This window comes from Castor canadensis, chromosome 9, assembly GCF_047511655.1.
Source record: "Castor canadensis chromosome 9, mCasCan1.hap1v2, whole genome shotgun sequence".
Lineage (NCBI taxonomy): Eukaryota > Metazoa > Chordata > Mammalia > Rodentia > Castoridae > Castor > Castor canadensis.
Window position 1 is genome coordinate 140,042,531 of NC_133394.1, and position 15,699 is coordinate 140,058,229.

The window sequence follows — 15,699 nt, forward strand, 5'->3', positions numbered from 1 at the left end:
CCTGAGCACATAAAACTTACACATTTACCCATAATTCTGCATATTTAGAAATAAATATTCTATGATGGAAGACTATAAACAGAAAGGTGTTAATCACCCTGCACAAGGCTAATCATTGCATATGAAACAAAGAAAAACGTAACACAAGTTTCGTTTCAAAGTCAACACGCATACTATGATTAGATAATACGTGACAACACATTATATGAGACAGAAAACAATTAATTGGCTTAACAGTAAAGACAAACAAAAAAATAAAAAAATAAATACATAGCACTTACGATATGCCAAGCATAATGCATACAGTGGACCTTGTTCATTTGGTGAATAACTTATTCCACACAAGACTAATAAGGTATGTTCTGGCTGTACCCTTATTTTACACAGGGGAAACTGAAATGTGTGGCAGGTAACTGAGAAACATTGCCAAGCATACACATTAAGGAATTCAAACTAGGCAGTCTGAGTCAATACTAACCATCACGTTATAATGAATGATGTGGAGGTAACTGAATAGCTGAGAAAGGTTTGATGGAGATGAGGCTCATGGGAGGAAGGCAAATGTGCTTCTGTAACAGGAGGCAAGGAAGAGGACCGAAAAGGTGCTGAGAATTTCTAGACAGCAAGAGGAAAATCTGCTCGCCCTGAGATGCAGTTTCTATGCAGTGACAGCAAGGACAAAAGTGAAGAGGTCAAGTAGAGCTGCATTATGGTTCAGTCTTCAAAGATGGGCAGAGTAGTCTGATACAAAGTAGAAGTTAACTTTAACTAAGCTAGTCACTCAATGTACACTAGAGAGTATTCCTAGATTTCTTCTTTTCTAAACTCAATGGCTTAATAGATTATCAAATATACTTGTAACAGCAGTTGTATTTATAACAATTATTTATGTTATCTTAGTAACCCTTAAAGAAAACTTGAATCTTTCTTTTTAATTTCCAGGTAGAGATTCAAAATAATCAATGTATGAATTTCTAGCATCACCTTTCTCAATGTAAAAGCTTAGGATTTACTTACTTAGTATAAAAGCAACACATTTTAGCTGTGCTAAATAAAACTTCCTGTAATTTTCCTGAAAATTCATTCTTTAAGCTACTCAAACATTCACACAATCTTTTCTAGCTCTCTGTATGCCTACATCCCAATCCCTCCCTACAGGTCCAGCTATCACCTGGTCGTCTTGAAATAACAGGTGGTGTAGTGAAAACTGTATCATTTAGAATATTCTTGCTAATCAGTCCATGAAATAACCAGGTTTGGTACTCTTTCTTTTTCATTTTTTTCAATTTCTGGGCATTTGTCTTTTGTTTTCTCCTTGTGTAAAAGAAGAGAAAAAAAAAAACCCCTACTTGTGAGTTTTTGTGACTAGACTCTGAGCACAGAAGTGACTTTGGGGAGAAAAAAGAAAAATTAATGTGGGCAAAAAAGTTGAAGAAAGTTTTGCCGGAAAGCTGAAACATGATAGAAGTAAGGCAAGCATACAGGGTCATACAAAGTGCCTACCTAATGCTTCCAGTGTTGTGCAAATGAGAATATAACTTGGTTCAAAGCAGGGTTTTCTGTTAGGAGATTTCAATAACACTTAGTCCTTCTTGTACTCCTCTACCATGAATAATGGAGAAAGTGGGTTTTATCCTCAGGATTTTGAATTTAAACTTTTTTTTTTTTAAAGGAGATCAGCTTTTTTACTCCAGTAAGGATAAAAACAGTGTACTTAGAAAAACTACATTATAATAGCATACTAGTTTCTGGGAAAATCAACAAGTATTTTCCTCTAACACTAGAAAATTTGCTAAATATTTTTAAAGTTTCATATAGACAAATTTGAAGTTTCCTATCCAGATAAAATGAGAGAAAAAGCAGGTATCAATTTTAAAAAATACTTTTAAAAAATCTTGAAAATGTCACTAAGAATTCAGCTGCTCCTGCTGGTACATTTTATATTTATTTCAAGACCACTCTTATTTAATTATCTGTCTTACAAAAGATAAAGAGTAAATTAAGACATATAACATCCAATTTCTTAGTAATAAATGCGGTGATTTTTAATTTTTATATTAATGTCATCAATCTTCTCCATTGGCTATATATAAATCTTTTCACCAGGATAGTAACTTTAGTTAGGAAATAATCTAATAAAATACTTATCCATAGAATTTGCTTGCCTATCAATAACTACTTCAAGCCAAATTCTTAAAACAATATAACTACAGTGATGGTTTTAAAGATATGAGATGTTAAAGTTAGTATTCCAAATGTATTAATTTTATTAAGATAAACTATTTGGTAATTTCAAATGTCTTACAGTAAAAATTTTGAATGTAAATGAAATAATGTTTATATTTTAAATGTTTACATAAATAAAAAGTGTCTAATTAAGATGCATTTTAAGAGTAGTCTATATACCCTTCAAATAAGCACACCAGATTTAAAATGTAATTTAAATGAATATTTTAGGGGAAAAAGGGTCAAGGTTAAACTGTTTGTCTTCCTTAAAAAGTTTATAATGTCTTTTGTGTCTCTACTTTGAAAAAGAAATCTCAATGAAACTCGGATATTAAAACCTCCTAACAACAGTAAAAGCTGCTAAGAATTTCACAAGTTTTTTTTTCCCCTTAGGTGTTAATTAAATGATCATTTAACACTGAAATGTAAACACAACATTTTCATCTCCTGACAGCACAGCCTATTATAAATCCTGGGTAATAAAAGTCCTGGTGTTAATGCCCTGAACCTAGTTCCCACAACACTCTAAGATGCTTGTCGTGTCTAAGGTTAAGCATCTAGACACAAAACAAAGCTTGCGCCTACTCGACTTCCAGTCCAATTTTCCCATCGCCCAGTGACCTAGGTAACACTTTGAGCAATAAAGAATAAATTTAATTTCTCCAGCATTTTGTGAGGATTAGGAACAATTGTTGGCTTGCAATGACTTTTTATCCTTGGATCCTTTTTCCTCCAGAGCATTCCTCTGGTCCTAAAAGAGAATTCTGATGGTTTAAGACATAGAATAAACACAACTTTAAATTAGGCTTTTTTCAATCAATTGGAACTGTCGGAGGGGAAGCAATCAACCTTCCGCTGTGCCATTCTCAGCTATTCGCATGCTCTGAGCTTTAATCTTTCACTAGCAGAAGAAACCTATCGTGATGGGGCAAAGTTATCTTTCTCCATTCTCTTTCCAGACGTATTTATTTCTCCTTTCTTTAAGTATTTCTTAAAACACTTAAATCAAGTTGCCAAACTCAGTTGTAAACATTCATTTGGGCCATTTCAAGAAGCGTAGATGTTCTAATAACATTTTAAACCACAGTGTGGTACCTTAGACTGGGGGTGATGACACAGATAGACTTTTTACTTTTCATTGCATCCTTCTCTAGATAGATATCTAGAAGATATTTTTTATCTTCTGTCCGAAGATTTCTTGCATTACAATTTGTCAAAATACTTTAAGGAAACCCCCCCATAAGGAATTCAGTACCAGCAATTAACTTGGTTATGGGAAACGTGTGGTAAGGAGACATACACCACATTTATCTGACTGCAATGTGTATGTTCTTATAAGAAGCACTGGAATTATGATAAAAGCAAAAATAACTTCTGGCACAAACCAATTTCATTATGAAACAGCATTTAAATTCAATGTACTGAAAAGTTTGCACTTTGTACTGTATTTTGACAAAATCTGTAGCCTAAACATTGCACTTAAAATCACACACATGCATTTGTATATGGATGACAATGTTCCAGTCCAAATTATATTAACATATTACAAAACAAATGGTTTAAATATCTTGTTACTCTTTTCAAAATGGAAATTTTCTCTAGTAGTAAAAATGAAACTTTAGGGAACTTACATAAATTGTCTGAACAACCTTCAGAACAGTTTCTTATATAGTTGAATTAGTTTATTCAGCATCTTCTAATTTATAACTTTTCTCCATTTTATAATTCAGGAAAACACAACATTAAAAGATCAATTTAAATATGTAGAGTCACAGACACTTTGTTTCTATTCCTAATTCATTTGATATATGAATTTTAAAACTACATTAGTCATCAACTGGAAAAGGGTGGCTGGATGTCATTAAGAGTATCTTCGCTATAATGTATCTTCTGCAGCCAAGAGGAAAGAAATGAAATGATACAAATGCACATTTTATGTCAATTTGTAGTTCTGGGAAAATTAATGTGACTATGGATGTTAATGAGTCATCATACTGAGGATAATAAGGGCAGGGCAATGGAATGCAGAGCTTGGTTGGCTAAGGCCAAGTTGCAAGGGCATCTGAGTGACCCTTATTCTCATTTTATTTGTAGGGAGAGGATGATAACACAGAGAGAGATATAACTTCTATCATATCTGAAAGTTCACAATGTTCTTTTAAATACAGTCTAAATTGTGATTGTGATATCCTCAGAAGGTAAATTGTATAATCATATTCCTATATTACAGGTAAACAAACTTGATTCCTGAGATATTAAATGACTTCCAAAGGTAACAAAACCATGAAAACCCAAGATAACATTTCAACACTACTTTATGATATAAATTAAGTTGGTCTCGGTGTCCTTAAATATAATGCAAATATGTACCCATATTAAAATTACGTAAATGTAACTGAAACTCTATTAACATTTCTACTAAGGAATCATATTTATTTAAAGTTCAGTGCCCAAATTATAAACTTGAGATTACTGCAATAATTTAATGATTTACACTCAATTTTTAAAATATTAACCAATTATGTATATACAATGATGTCCTTTAGACATGAAAATCATGTATTTAAATTCGTGTTTCAAAAAACACTATCAGTATCAATGAATTCTCTAAGTTTCATTTTACATTTGTAGGTCAGATGTCAGCAAAAACTGAGGCCCACAAATATCACATCTTATGTGGGGCCAAAAATTATGCTACTTTCTCCTCCCTATCACAGTATTCTCCAAACCCAACTTGCCATACCAAGAGTACTTATGGGTAGAAAAGTTAGCATGGTGGTAATACATTTACATCTGAGAAAGGAACTATTTAAACAAGTACAGTAGAGTGAGAAAGACTTTTCTGCAATTGGTTTTCCTATGCTATGAACTTTGCTGTGGTCTTCACAGAGTCCACTCTATGGGTTGCTATGGCAGAAAACTAGTTTTTGGGCTTCTACTGGTGATCTCTTTGGAGTAAAAACAGCAGATCTAGAAAAAAATCTCAAATATAATTTTAATCTCCATTGAATTTGTAACATCTAACTCATAGGTTTACATGTTGATTTAAAAAAATCAAAAGTAGGTTCTGTTGAATGTTGAATGACTACTTTTTTTTTTGTATTCATGGCAAGTGGTGACAGCTTCTCTGGAGTGTATTCAGACATTCCTATAGCAAGTCTTTTGTCTTCCTACTTAAATACTTTAAAAAATAAGCCTTTGGATTAAGTAATTGCAATCTTTTTCAATTAAATTGTCCTCATATAGCTCAAATTTTAAGTGACAAAAACGAGTCTCTTGGGCTCAATAATAATAAGTAAGGAGTTTTAATCACTGAAAGTTAACCCTTTTTTAGGTTTTGTCTCTCCTACTGGTTCTTTGTTTTCAAAGGAAGAAGTCTACCTCCTCCCCTTACCAAAGTATGGGTACACTTTTCTTATATAAAACCCTAAGCTATACTCGCCACCTTCTGAAGAACTTTCATCCTCAGTACAAGAAACTCTTCTGCAGCTTCAGCAAGAGAAGTCAGCGGTAGCTATCATGGCAGCTTGCTAGATGAGTAATGATGTTGATCTGGCTAGACAACAGTAACCATAGCAACTGTAACCCACAATTCCTGCACAACCACCATTGGATTTATTGTGGCAGGGGCCAAACAGGCCAAGAGTAAAATAAAGCAGGAAACTATGGCACCTGACACCTCCAGGAGCTCACACTCTAATCAGAGCTGGCAGAAATTAATTCAAGAGAAATTTTTACACAGGCTCCACTGTCATATTTTGTAGTGCTTGACTGCAAGAATCCTATGAGACTAAGTTGACATGCAAAAACCATGGGGTTAGTTCTATGTAAGCACAGCTTTATCTTAAACTAAGGTATATTTTGTCTTGGTGAAAAAATGGATTAATTTGATTGTGCTTTGTCTATTAAAATGCTTCAACATTTAGAAAACCTAAGGGACCCAAACATTTAATTAGCCATGTTATCCTTTAAATTTAATTTGGCTTTCCATTATTCATAATACCTTCCCAGAGTTACTATTTGCTCATTCAAGTTGCAAACCTTGAAACTGACAGAGATTCAGTTCAATACATCAAACACTTATTGAGAGTTTCCAAAGGTCAAGCTTCATAGTAGACCCTGGGGATATTAAAAACAATGTTTTCATAATACATGTGTAGCCAACACTGATATGCATAATTATAAAAAATAAAACTAAGTTAACTGACACTTATAAAAATTGTTTTATGTAGGTGAGAAGATAATGAATAATTTCTACTTCCTTGTTTCTATTTATCTGAATATCAACATTTTTACAACAGGCGTGAGCTACCCTTAAACTACTTAAAAAAGACAAAAACTGAGCTCTTTCTTTGGAAATGAGGGAAAGGGAAATAATGATAGCTAATTGTGTATTTGTTATGCTAAAGAATTAATTTTTTACCTTAATGAATCAAAACTTAGTTTTCTTCTTTAAAAAGTACAATTACTACTACAGTTACCAAAAATAATATTGAGGATTTGGGCTCTGTAACAGTCAATGAGTTGTGAACTGACCAGTCAATTTAAGGGCCCAAAAACTTTCTCTCAGGTAAGTATTTCCTAAGCCACCTAATGACTCTTTGGCTTTAACGATACTTTCTAATTTTAGGTAATTTAGTTGCTCTAAAACTCACTGGGAAATAATAAATGCCATTTTTAAACCAGAAATATTTATTTATTTATTTAGAGAACTAAATAAAGTATGCCACTGAGACTTAGGTCATTATTTTTGTTTGCTTTCTTTTGGTTTGGTGGATACAAGTGAAAAGCGAATTTATGAAAAGTGCTTTGGACAGCCAACCTTATGTGAGAAGTCTGGATAAACTAACAATGCTCAAAGAAATAAACTCAAACCACAAACCAAACATTTAAGATCAAGTGTCTAACCACAGTATTATTAATAAAATTCCTCTTTAATGAGTCTGGATTAGTAGTTGCAAACTCAAATCAGAAACTGTGAACCATATACCCCTAAGCTACCTTTAAGGCTACTTCTCTGGAAGACTTGTCTATGCTATACATTGATTTTGACCACTGATAGCCAACTGTTTCAAAACTCACTGAAATCTCTTTTTCAGTTAACCAGCTCCAGATTACTTTGAAAATAATTTTCTCCACTCTTAGGTTGATCATAAAAATGTACCCTTGGTTTTGGAGAAGGGGCAAAGGGGAGGATGGAGTCTCTCTATACATGTTAAGAAAACTATATGCTGTCTCTTTTAACCTTCAACCTATCACCCTTTTCTTTACTTTTCCTTTACTTACACTTTCCATCTGTCAACAAGTGCTTGTAATTTTATTACACTGTCCTGTAGTTTACGCAGAGTTGGTATTATTTTACAGAGAGTTCTGTTAATGGACTGGATAAATGGTAATGCTATTTAAACTAGTCTCCTGCTCCAACAAACACAGCTGCAACTGTACTACTATTTCGGAGCAAACATCTTGACCTGAACATGCAGTGCTCTCTCAACCCGTCCAAAGAGAAATTGGAGCAGACAGCAAAGGGAAAGCATATTTGGCTGCTAGCAGCAATCAACCGTGTCGAATCATAATTCATATACAGTGTACCCTCTTTTTCTTTTATTTTGCATTTAAAATCCACAAAGAGCATATGTACTTTCCTGGCATCTCATTTTCAGCCAAGAGTCAAATGGTGATTATTCATTACAAAAGCTCAAAGAAAATCTGTGTAATGTCCAAATCATCAGGATAACTTTCATCTAAGCAAACAATGCTAAAAATCAAATACAAGTGTATGAACTATGCATTACACTGGTAAACTTTTTTCTTGGTGATAGATTAGAAAAAGTGCATTAAGCAAGGATGAAAGATGCAAAAAGTAAGAAAAGAAGTAAATTGAGATATTAATTAGCATCATGCAATAATTTATAAAGAAAAATTAAATTCTAAAATCTTTTCTTTCATGAGTTCTAGATATGTATGGCAGTACTATATCCTATAGCAAGGCAACAATGAATCCCTTCATACGTACATGTAACAACCGAATATTTCCTCCCCATTTGTCAAAATTCCTAGATCCTTTGTTCCCTCACTTATCTTGCTTAAACAAGAAAGATTCATTTTCAGATGAATATTTTAAAGTATAAATTTGCATGTTAAGTTTGTGCACTTTTTTCTATCAGCTACAGTATTTGCTTCAGGTGAGCTACTAAGTATCTGTACTACATGAAAGAAAATGTGAACCTGTATCCTTGTCCTCCATACTAACATAAGCCTTGTAGACATCTTCATAAGCTTTTGTTTTTTTCTTAATGGATTCCTAATGTTCATTGTTTAATTTAATTAATAATAACTATCACTAAAAAGTGGTCACACGTAGTTTATAACTTCTCTCACAAGACATATCACTGCTGTTAACATTCACCTGTGTTTAATTCAGGTAAGGCAGCAGTTCCTCCTGACTTGAGGAAGCAGATAGAAATTATGCCTCTAATTACACCTCTATGTACAGTCAGTCCCTATTATCAATGGTCAAATAAAGAAAAAACATTTTGTCAGCATTGAATACTAAGCTATACAGGTTTAACTTCAGGAATAAAAAAATATTCATATCACATGCCTCTTGTAACTATTACCACTAACAAACACATTATTCCATTACTTCCAGTACTCCCCAGGGGAAATTCTTTGAGTCAAATAGGCACATAAAAATTCTGAGAAGATTCTCTACTTGATCATCCCCATCTTCCTTTTTTGGTACTGGAATTTGAACTCAGGGTATCACACTTACTAGTCAGGTGCTCTACCCCTTGAGCCACAAATCATAGCCCTATTTACTTTAGTTACTTTTCAGCTAGGATATTGTTTTTGCCAGGAGCCAGCCTTAGACTTCAGTCCTCCTACCTATGCCTCCTGTGACTAGGATTATAGCCATGTACTTTTTGTTGCTATAGTTATTGAGATGGGATCTTCCTAACTTCTTTACCTGGTCTGGTCTTGAACTGCAATCCTTCCAATCTCTACCTCCAAATAGCTAGGATTACAGATGAGCCACCACACTGGGCCCTCATTTCTCCTTTTATTGACATGACTTTAATTAATTAGAAAATGTCATCATAGTTTTATGAATTCTGTTTCTTTAATTTACTTCTCAAAGATTTTAATTCTCTTTCATATAAAAACTTTAACAAACATGGCTGGGGCATGACTCAAGTTGTAGAGTACCTGCCTGCCTAGCAAGAACAAGACCTTGAGTTCATAACCCAATACTGCCAAAAAGATGGTAAAAAAGAAACAAAAAACTTTAGAAAACTATAAAACCATGACAAAATCTCTTGGTCCACTACATATTGTCAAAGAAGACTTGAAAATCATTGAGGAAATTCATCCAAGTACTGCTAAACACCAAACATTACTGTTTCTCAGAGATAGTGTTGAGGTTACTTCCTGTATTTTCCACTCTTCAGCTAATAATTTTAATTGCAAAGTAACAGTAATTCCCTTCAAATTCATGTTTATAGTACACAAAAACAATTTCCTAGACTGATGTGTGTTGTTTATGTGTGCACACTGCTAGTAAAGTAATAGCTTAATAGTGCTCATTATACAGTAGCCTTGAAATCCATTCTTTCAAATTCCCTGCATCGCCAGTAATTAAAGTAGAAACTGAAATGCTATTAAAAAGCAATGCTGTGGCTATTCTTAAAAACATTAAGCACCAATATTTAAATGTAAATTTCAACTGATATAAGCGCATATAATTTTTATAACATCCTATATCCAATTTACTTGGTAAAAATAGCCCCTAGAGAATATTTTTTAAAGGAGGTCTCTTTATTTGATTTTTTTAAATATACATAAATGTGACCAATTAAGCAGAAGAGACCACAAGAAAGAGGAACATGCTCTCGGTGATTTTGGCTGTCTTGAGAGGAGCCGGGTCAGGAAGTCAGACTCTAGAGAGATGCAGCTGGAAAGTTCTCTCTATGATGAGATATGGTATCAGTGTGTGTGTGGCAAGGGGCGGTGATGGGGTTGATGTCCTACCTCCAGAATTGATAAGAACAATCCTGAACTTATAAGCTACAAAGCCTTGGCTAAGAAGTCAAGTTTGTGAAACACCAGTATGTTCACTTTCTCTACAAACATTATCATATGGGACTTCCCCAAGGCTCAGGTGCATGCACTCTGAACAATTTACTCTATATAACCTGGCAGGTTTTCACAACATCAATGAACACGGCTACCTATTTTTTTTAACACTTTGTAGCTTATCTTCCATATGTGAAAAACCACTTGTAAGGCTGAAGATCTAATTCTAAAAGCTTTTAAAAATGCATTTTCACTACTATACATTAGGTCAGTGAACAAGAATTCCAGAGAAAAAACTCTGATTCTGTCTAATACTTACACTATGCACCCTTAAAGAACAACTTCCTCTAAAAGTCTATGACACATATGATATGAAAATAATGCCTTCTAGTCACTCATATGGCACAGCTTGGAATTCTGGCTTTAGAAGAAACACTCAAGAGGGAATTTACAATGCTCTTTAATACATTAGTTTTCAAACTAATAAACACTACTTCTTGAGTAAAGAAACAATACCAAAAAAAAAAAAAAAACAAACCACTAACAGTAAGAACCCCAACTTTATAAGAAAAAACACTGCCAACTTCCTCTTAAGAGGATGTACAGTAGCAATTTCTTCCTTCAGAGTCAATCAAAACTTCCCAGTAGGAAATAAGCAAATCTCTCCATCAGCACATAATGAAAAAGAGAATAATACAATTATGATAAGACACACAAGCCACGAAATGCTAAATCAAATAAAGTCACTGGAACCACTGGAAAACCAATCATCAATGGTCTTCAGAAAATAAAAAGGTAAACTTTTAACCCATGAATCTATTGATGCATAATTTGCAGGAAAGCACAAGGAAACAGATCCAAAACACATTGAAAAACACAAGACACTACCCAAAGCAACAAGAACTATTTGTGTCTACTTACAGCCGGTATAGCTTGGAAGTCCCAAGAAACAGCAACTCAGGAAACAGCTGAAGGTGATTTCTGTTTAAACGCCTTTTGAGAAAACAAAAACAAAGCTTACGTTACATAGAAAATACCAACGAGACAGTGATTTGGTAGTGTCATGCCTCATCCTGTATTTCAAAAAAGAATGAAATGACATTCAAGAGAATTCGAGCATTGCAAATCAAAAGTTGGTTACACCTTTTGTAACTTGACCCTTTAAAGCAATTTTCCATTTTGCTTAGTCAAGATGATGACTACTAGGGACTAAATTCTAGACTCAAATCCCCTGCAATAGCAGTCAACCAGAATATACTCAATGATGAAAGATTTCATGACTCAGACTCAAGTGTGTCAGGCAACTTCAGGAGACAGCAGAAATGAAATACTACAGTGAACAGTGTTTTAAAATAATTCAAATACTGTTCCAAATTACCTAAATTTTCAGCCATGGCAATGTGGAGAAATAGAAATTTCAATTTTCTTAACTACTCATTTGGTTGAAAAAAATAAATAAAAGAGTGAGAAAGAGTCAGCATGATTTGTCCCCATAGGCAAAATCATGAGAAAACCACCAAAAGCAAGCCTCATTTCACAGCTCTCAACACTTCATTGAATTTAAGACTCAGAGCTATATAGGTGTCACAAACTGTTTAAGAAATATTTTTAAATGTTTTAACTAATATTAGAGTGTTTCATATATTGTAGACAAGAACTTGATGGCAACTCTAAGTCAATTATGCCCTGATGCTCTGTTCATGAGTTCTTTTGGGCTAGCACACCTACTAAATACAGTGGATAAGTTCTGTATCTCTCATGTACTAGTATTCCAATCCTCTCTGTTGTAAGTATAAAATCTAACATCAATTTTAAAGTAGTTCTCTATCAGAATCTAGATAAAATAATAAGTAACTAATGTAAAATCTAATAAATATTTTATAAGCTGCTTAATTTCAGAGGAGAGTAAGAAGGTCCAAAAACTAATGCCACTGAAAATCCCAGAGGTATTTCTTAAGGTTTTAAAGATACATGTTAAAGGGAGAGGAAAAGAGGACATACAAATCTTGACATATTCAAAGGATCTTCAGGTAGAAGCAGAATTACACTTGTTTAGTCTCCAGAGGGGCAAAAATAGAACAGTGATAGTAATTCCTAAAAAGGTAGGACACTTTTATAAGGATATCTCATAATTAGAGATACTCAGAAACAGAGATCAGTTTAAGAAACTCTTCACTCCTGGTATCATGTATTCAAGCAGAGGCTACACATATTTTTTCCTGCAAAGAACTTACTAAAAGAGAATTCTGTATTAAGTAAGAAATTGGTGCAGGTGAACTTTGGAGCCTCCTTCTATTCTAAGATGTCATCAGGCAAAGATAGTAACCACAAGGTTGGTTATATAAACTCATATTATCAAGTACTCGGTAAATTATAGAAACATTCTCAGCACTTATAAAATGCACACTAATTTTAAAAAGTAAGAGACAAAGAATGAAACTGGTGGAGAAATGAATCTATTTCTCATTTATACTATTTTTTATGAATAAGGTACATAAAAGATTAAAGTGGATCCAAAGTAATGTATAGTTTAACTGAGTCTCTCAAAAAAAGATTACAAGTATTCACAAATAGAAATAATGAGAATTTTCCTAGGAAAGCAACCATTCTTTGAAGGATGCACATTGTTCAAAGAGCCAGTCCCAATTTCTAAATGGAAGAGATGGGCTTTCTTGGTCATATCCAAGTCATCAGATTAACAAATGTCATCCCACTCTTCAGCCACAGCAAGACTGCTCCTTCAAACCTGAATCTCATCAGAGGCAGCTCTGTTTAAAGTTCTTTCTCTTTTTTGCCAAATGGTACTTTCTTGCAAGCTCTGCAAAATTCCCAGTTCTCCTAAGTACAGTTAGTGCCTCCCTTGGCAGTGTCCCCAAAGCATTTGATAAGAGTCCCTTATACTGTAGTAACTTACTCATATACTGGTCTCTTTCCCACTAGGCTGTGAGATCTTTGTAAAGACTGTATCTTTGTGTTCCCTTCTCTGGTTTAACTATGCTTTGGGCAGTATCAAAAAACAAAGAAATAGTCTGTTCTCATTCAAAATTTCCCAATCTTCCCTGGTACTTAGTAGGTTCTCAGGAAATGCTAAATGAGAAAAGACTGTTCTCTTTGCATTTTTATACAGTTCAACAAGGAGCTAGCATATGCATATTATATCCTGATTATTTATCTCTGTGATAACTGCATAAGTTTAATGCCACTCTTCGGCCACCCAAAACACTACCATCCAATCTGCTTCCATGTACCCTAGATAGCAGCTACCTCCTTTCCTGTCCATTTTTCCTCCTTGGTCCCCATTTCCCCATCCACACATTCCAAGAATCACATAGAAGCTGGAAAGAATTCAATGTGTTTTAGCAAATTCTCAAACATAATTGATGGACATCTGCTTCTAGCTTTCTTGTTAATGGATCTACATCAGTATAACATTATATATTATGAGAAAGCTGTTATTTCAGTTTGAGTATACAGTGACTTTTTCTTGATTATAATTATCATTTTCATACTCCCAGTGGTTAATTTACTCCACAAGTAATAGCTGACATGTTATGGCTTATTATGTGACTGGTCATCAAGGTTCTGAGAGGTTTGCATGGATTATCTCATTCATGCTTCACAATATTCCCACGAATAGGTACAACTCTTACTGCTACTTTCAAAAGAAGTATACATCTCAAAAACAGAACTAAGATTTGAATTCATGGTGTGACTCCAGAACATATGGTCTGAATTGCCTCTCTCAAAGAAACACAGTCTAAAATTACTAAGCAATAATTCAAAATAATGTAATTCTGAAAGTGTCCTCTTTACCAATCTTTCTTGAGAAAAGCAACGTTTGATATAGTCCATTTCTTAAATATCTATAACCTAATCAACTGAAAATACAAGTTTTATTTAAGAAAAACTAGATATGATCAGCTCAATATTTTAAATGCCTATTTAAAATATCTAAAATTGCGACAATAAATATAAAACATTTTTCTCTGAATTTTAGATCACCATTGTTTCAAAGAACTTATTATGAGTGATCTTCATATATCTAAACTAACTACATACATTTCCATTTTGAGCATAAGACAAGGTAGCATCCAGCAAAAAAAGACTGGCACTAAAGGACACAAAATATGCAGAGAAAAACAAGTACTAGTTGGCTCTTTTTTTTTTTTCTTAAAAAGAGAATCAGCACACTTTTGGCTCATGTTCTATTCTCTCCTCCATCAGTACTTAGATTAAATGTACATAAAAGCATTAAAGTGAAATTCTTCAAAAATTTTCAAAAAGGTAAGAGTCTTGTACAATACCAGAAATTAAATCCTTAAAGAACATTTTCTTAAAGGTAGAATTACATTACTTTAAAGACTATGAAGATGCATAACAATTATATACTAAAATAAGCTGGAGGAAAAGTAATCTTACTTCAAGCATCACAAAAAATTTCTTAATGACTTAAAGAGGATAATGTCATACTATGAATTCTAACGTAATTGAGTTGAAATATGATGTTCGCAGGACAGCAAAACAGCATGCAGAAAATTAAAAACACTGTACAGAATTACTGATAGAAGCAACAGAAATTAAGTTCATCAAACAGATCGGGTAAATCAACCGTCCATTATTTAGAGCAAGGACACCAATGTGTCCAAGGAGAAATAAGAAGAGGAATAGTGGTATCTGCTCTGTGCCATTGCCCCTAGGTGGAATCTAACCAAAAGATCTCAGAACTGTTCAAGAATCCTCTGGATGGTAGCTCACAGTTTCAGAAAGGTATATTTCTTAGATATACTTTTTCTTACAGCAAATATGAGAAGAAATTGCACTACCTGCTCTGTATGGTTATTTTTAAGTGTGAGTTTCAGAAAGGGAAATGATATCTTTCTACTATGCAAAGCAATACTGACATCAAGATGTTGATTCTTAACAACCTCAGCTTGAAGGGCATCTGAGAATTACTGACAAGCTTTGTTGCAAACTATTATCCGCCATCTGCTCCTGTGAGCCTTGTTCTTTGGTAGAGATTACACTTTCTCACTTTTCTCAACTTACACCTCAATTCAATTAATATTTGCAACCTTCCATCTAATTCCAAATGTGAAATGAAAACGCCTTACTAAAGACAGTATTTGCATATCAGTGTAAATATAAAGTATTTGAGCAGCATTCCTAATCTGTAAGAAGCACTCAATAAATGTTGCCTTGAAACTATCATTTCCAATAAACTACTTCTCATATAGAACTAATTAGCTCCTTCTTTGGCTTCTCCTCAGATAAAAATTTTCATTAGTCCTTTTTAAATGTTTTATTCTAACATGTTAAAGCAAATATTATAAAATTCATCTTTCATTACTAAAACAAAGTTTAAATTTTCAACAGTTTTACTAACTGAGCTTGTAGTAA

The 15,699-nt window shown here is 33.6% G+C and overlaps 1 protein-coding gene across 2 annotated transcripts in view; it reads right to left on the reverse strand.

The window, feature by feature from the left end:
* Slit2 (slit guidance ligand 2) overlaps positions 1 to 15,699 on the reverse strand; it is a 328,161-nt gene that overhangs the window by 300,160 nt on the left and 12,302 nt on the right. For both annotated transcript variants that reach the window (XM_074042536.1, XM_074042535.1), the window contains exon 4: positions 11,224 to 11,295. In XM_074042536.1, the coding sequence (XP_073898637.1) occupies positions 11,224 to 11,295 (72 nt within the window). The remainder of the gene's footprint in view (positions 1 to 11,223; positions 11,296 to 15,699) is intronic.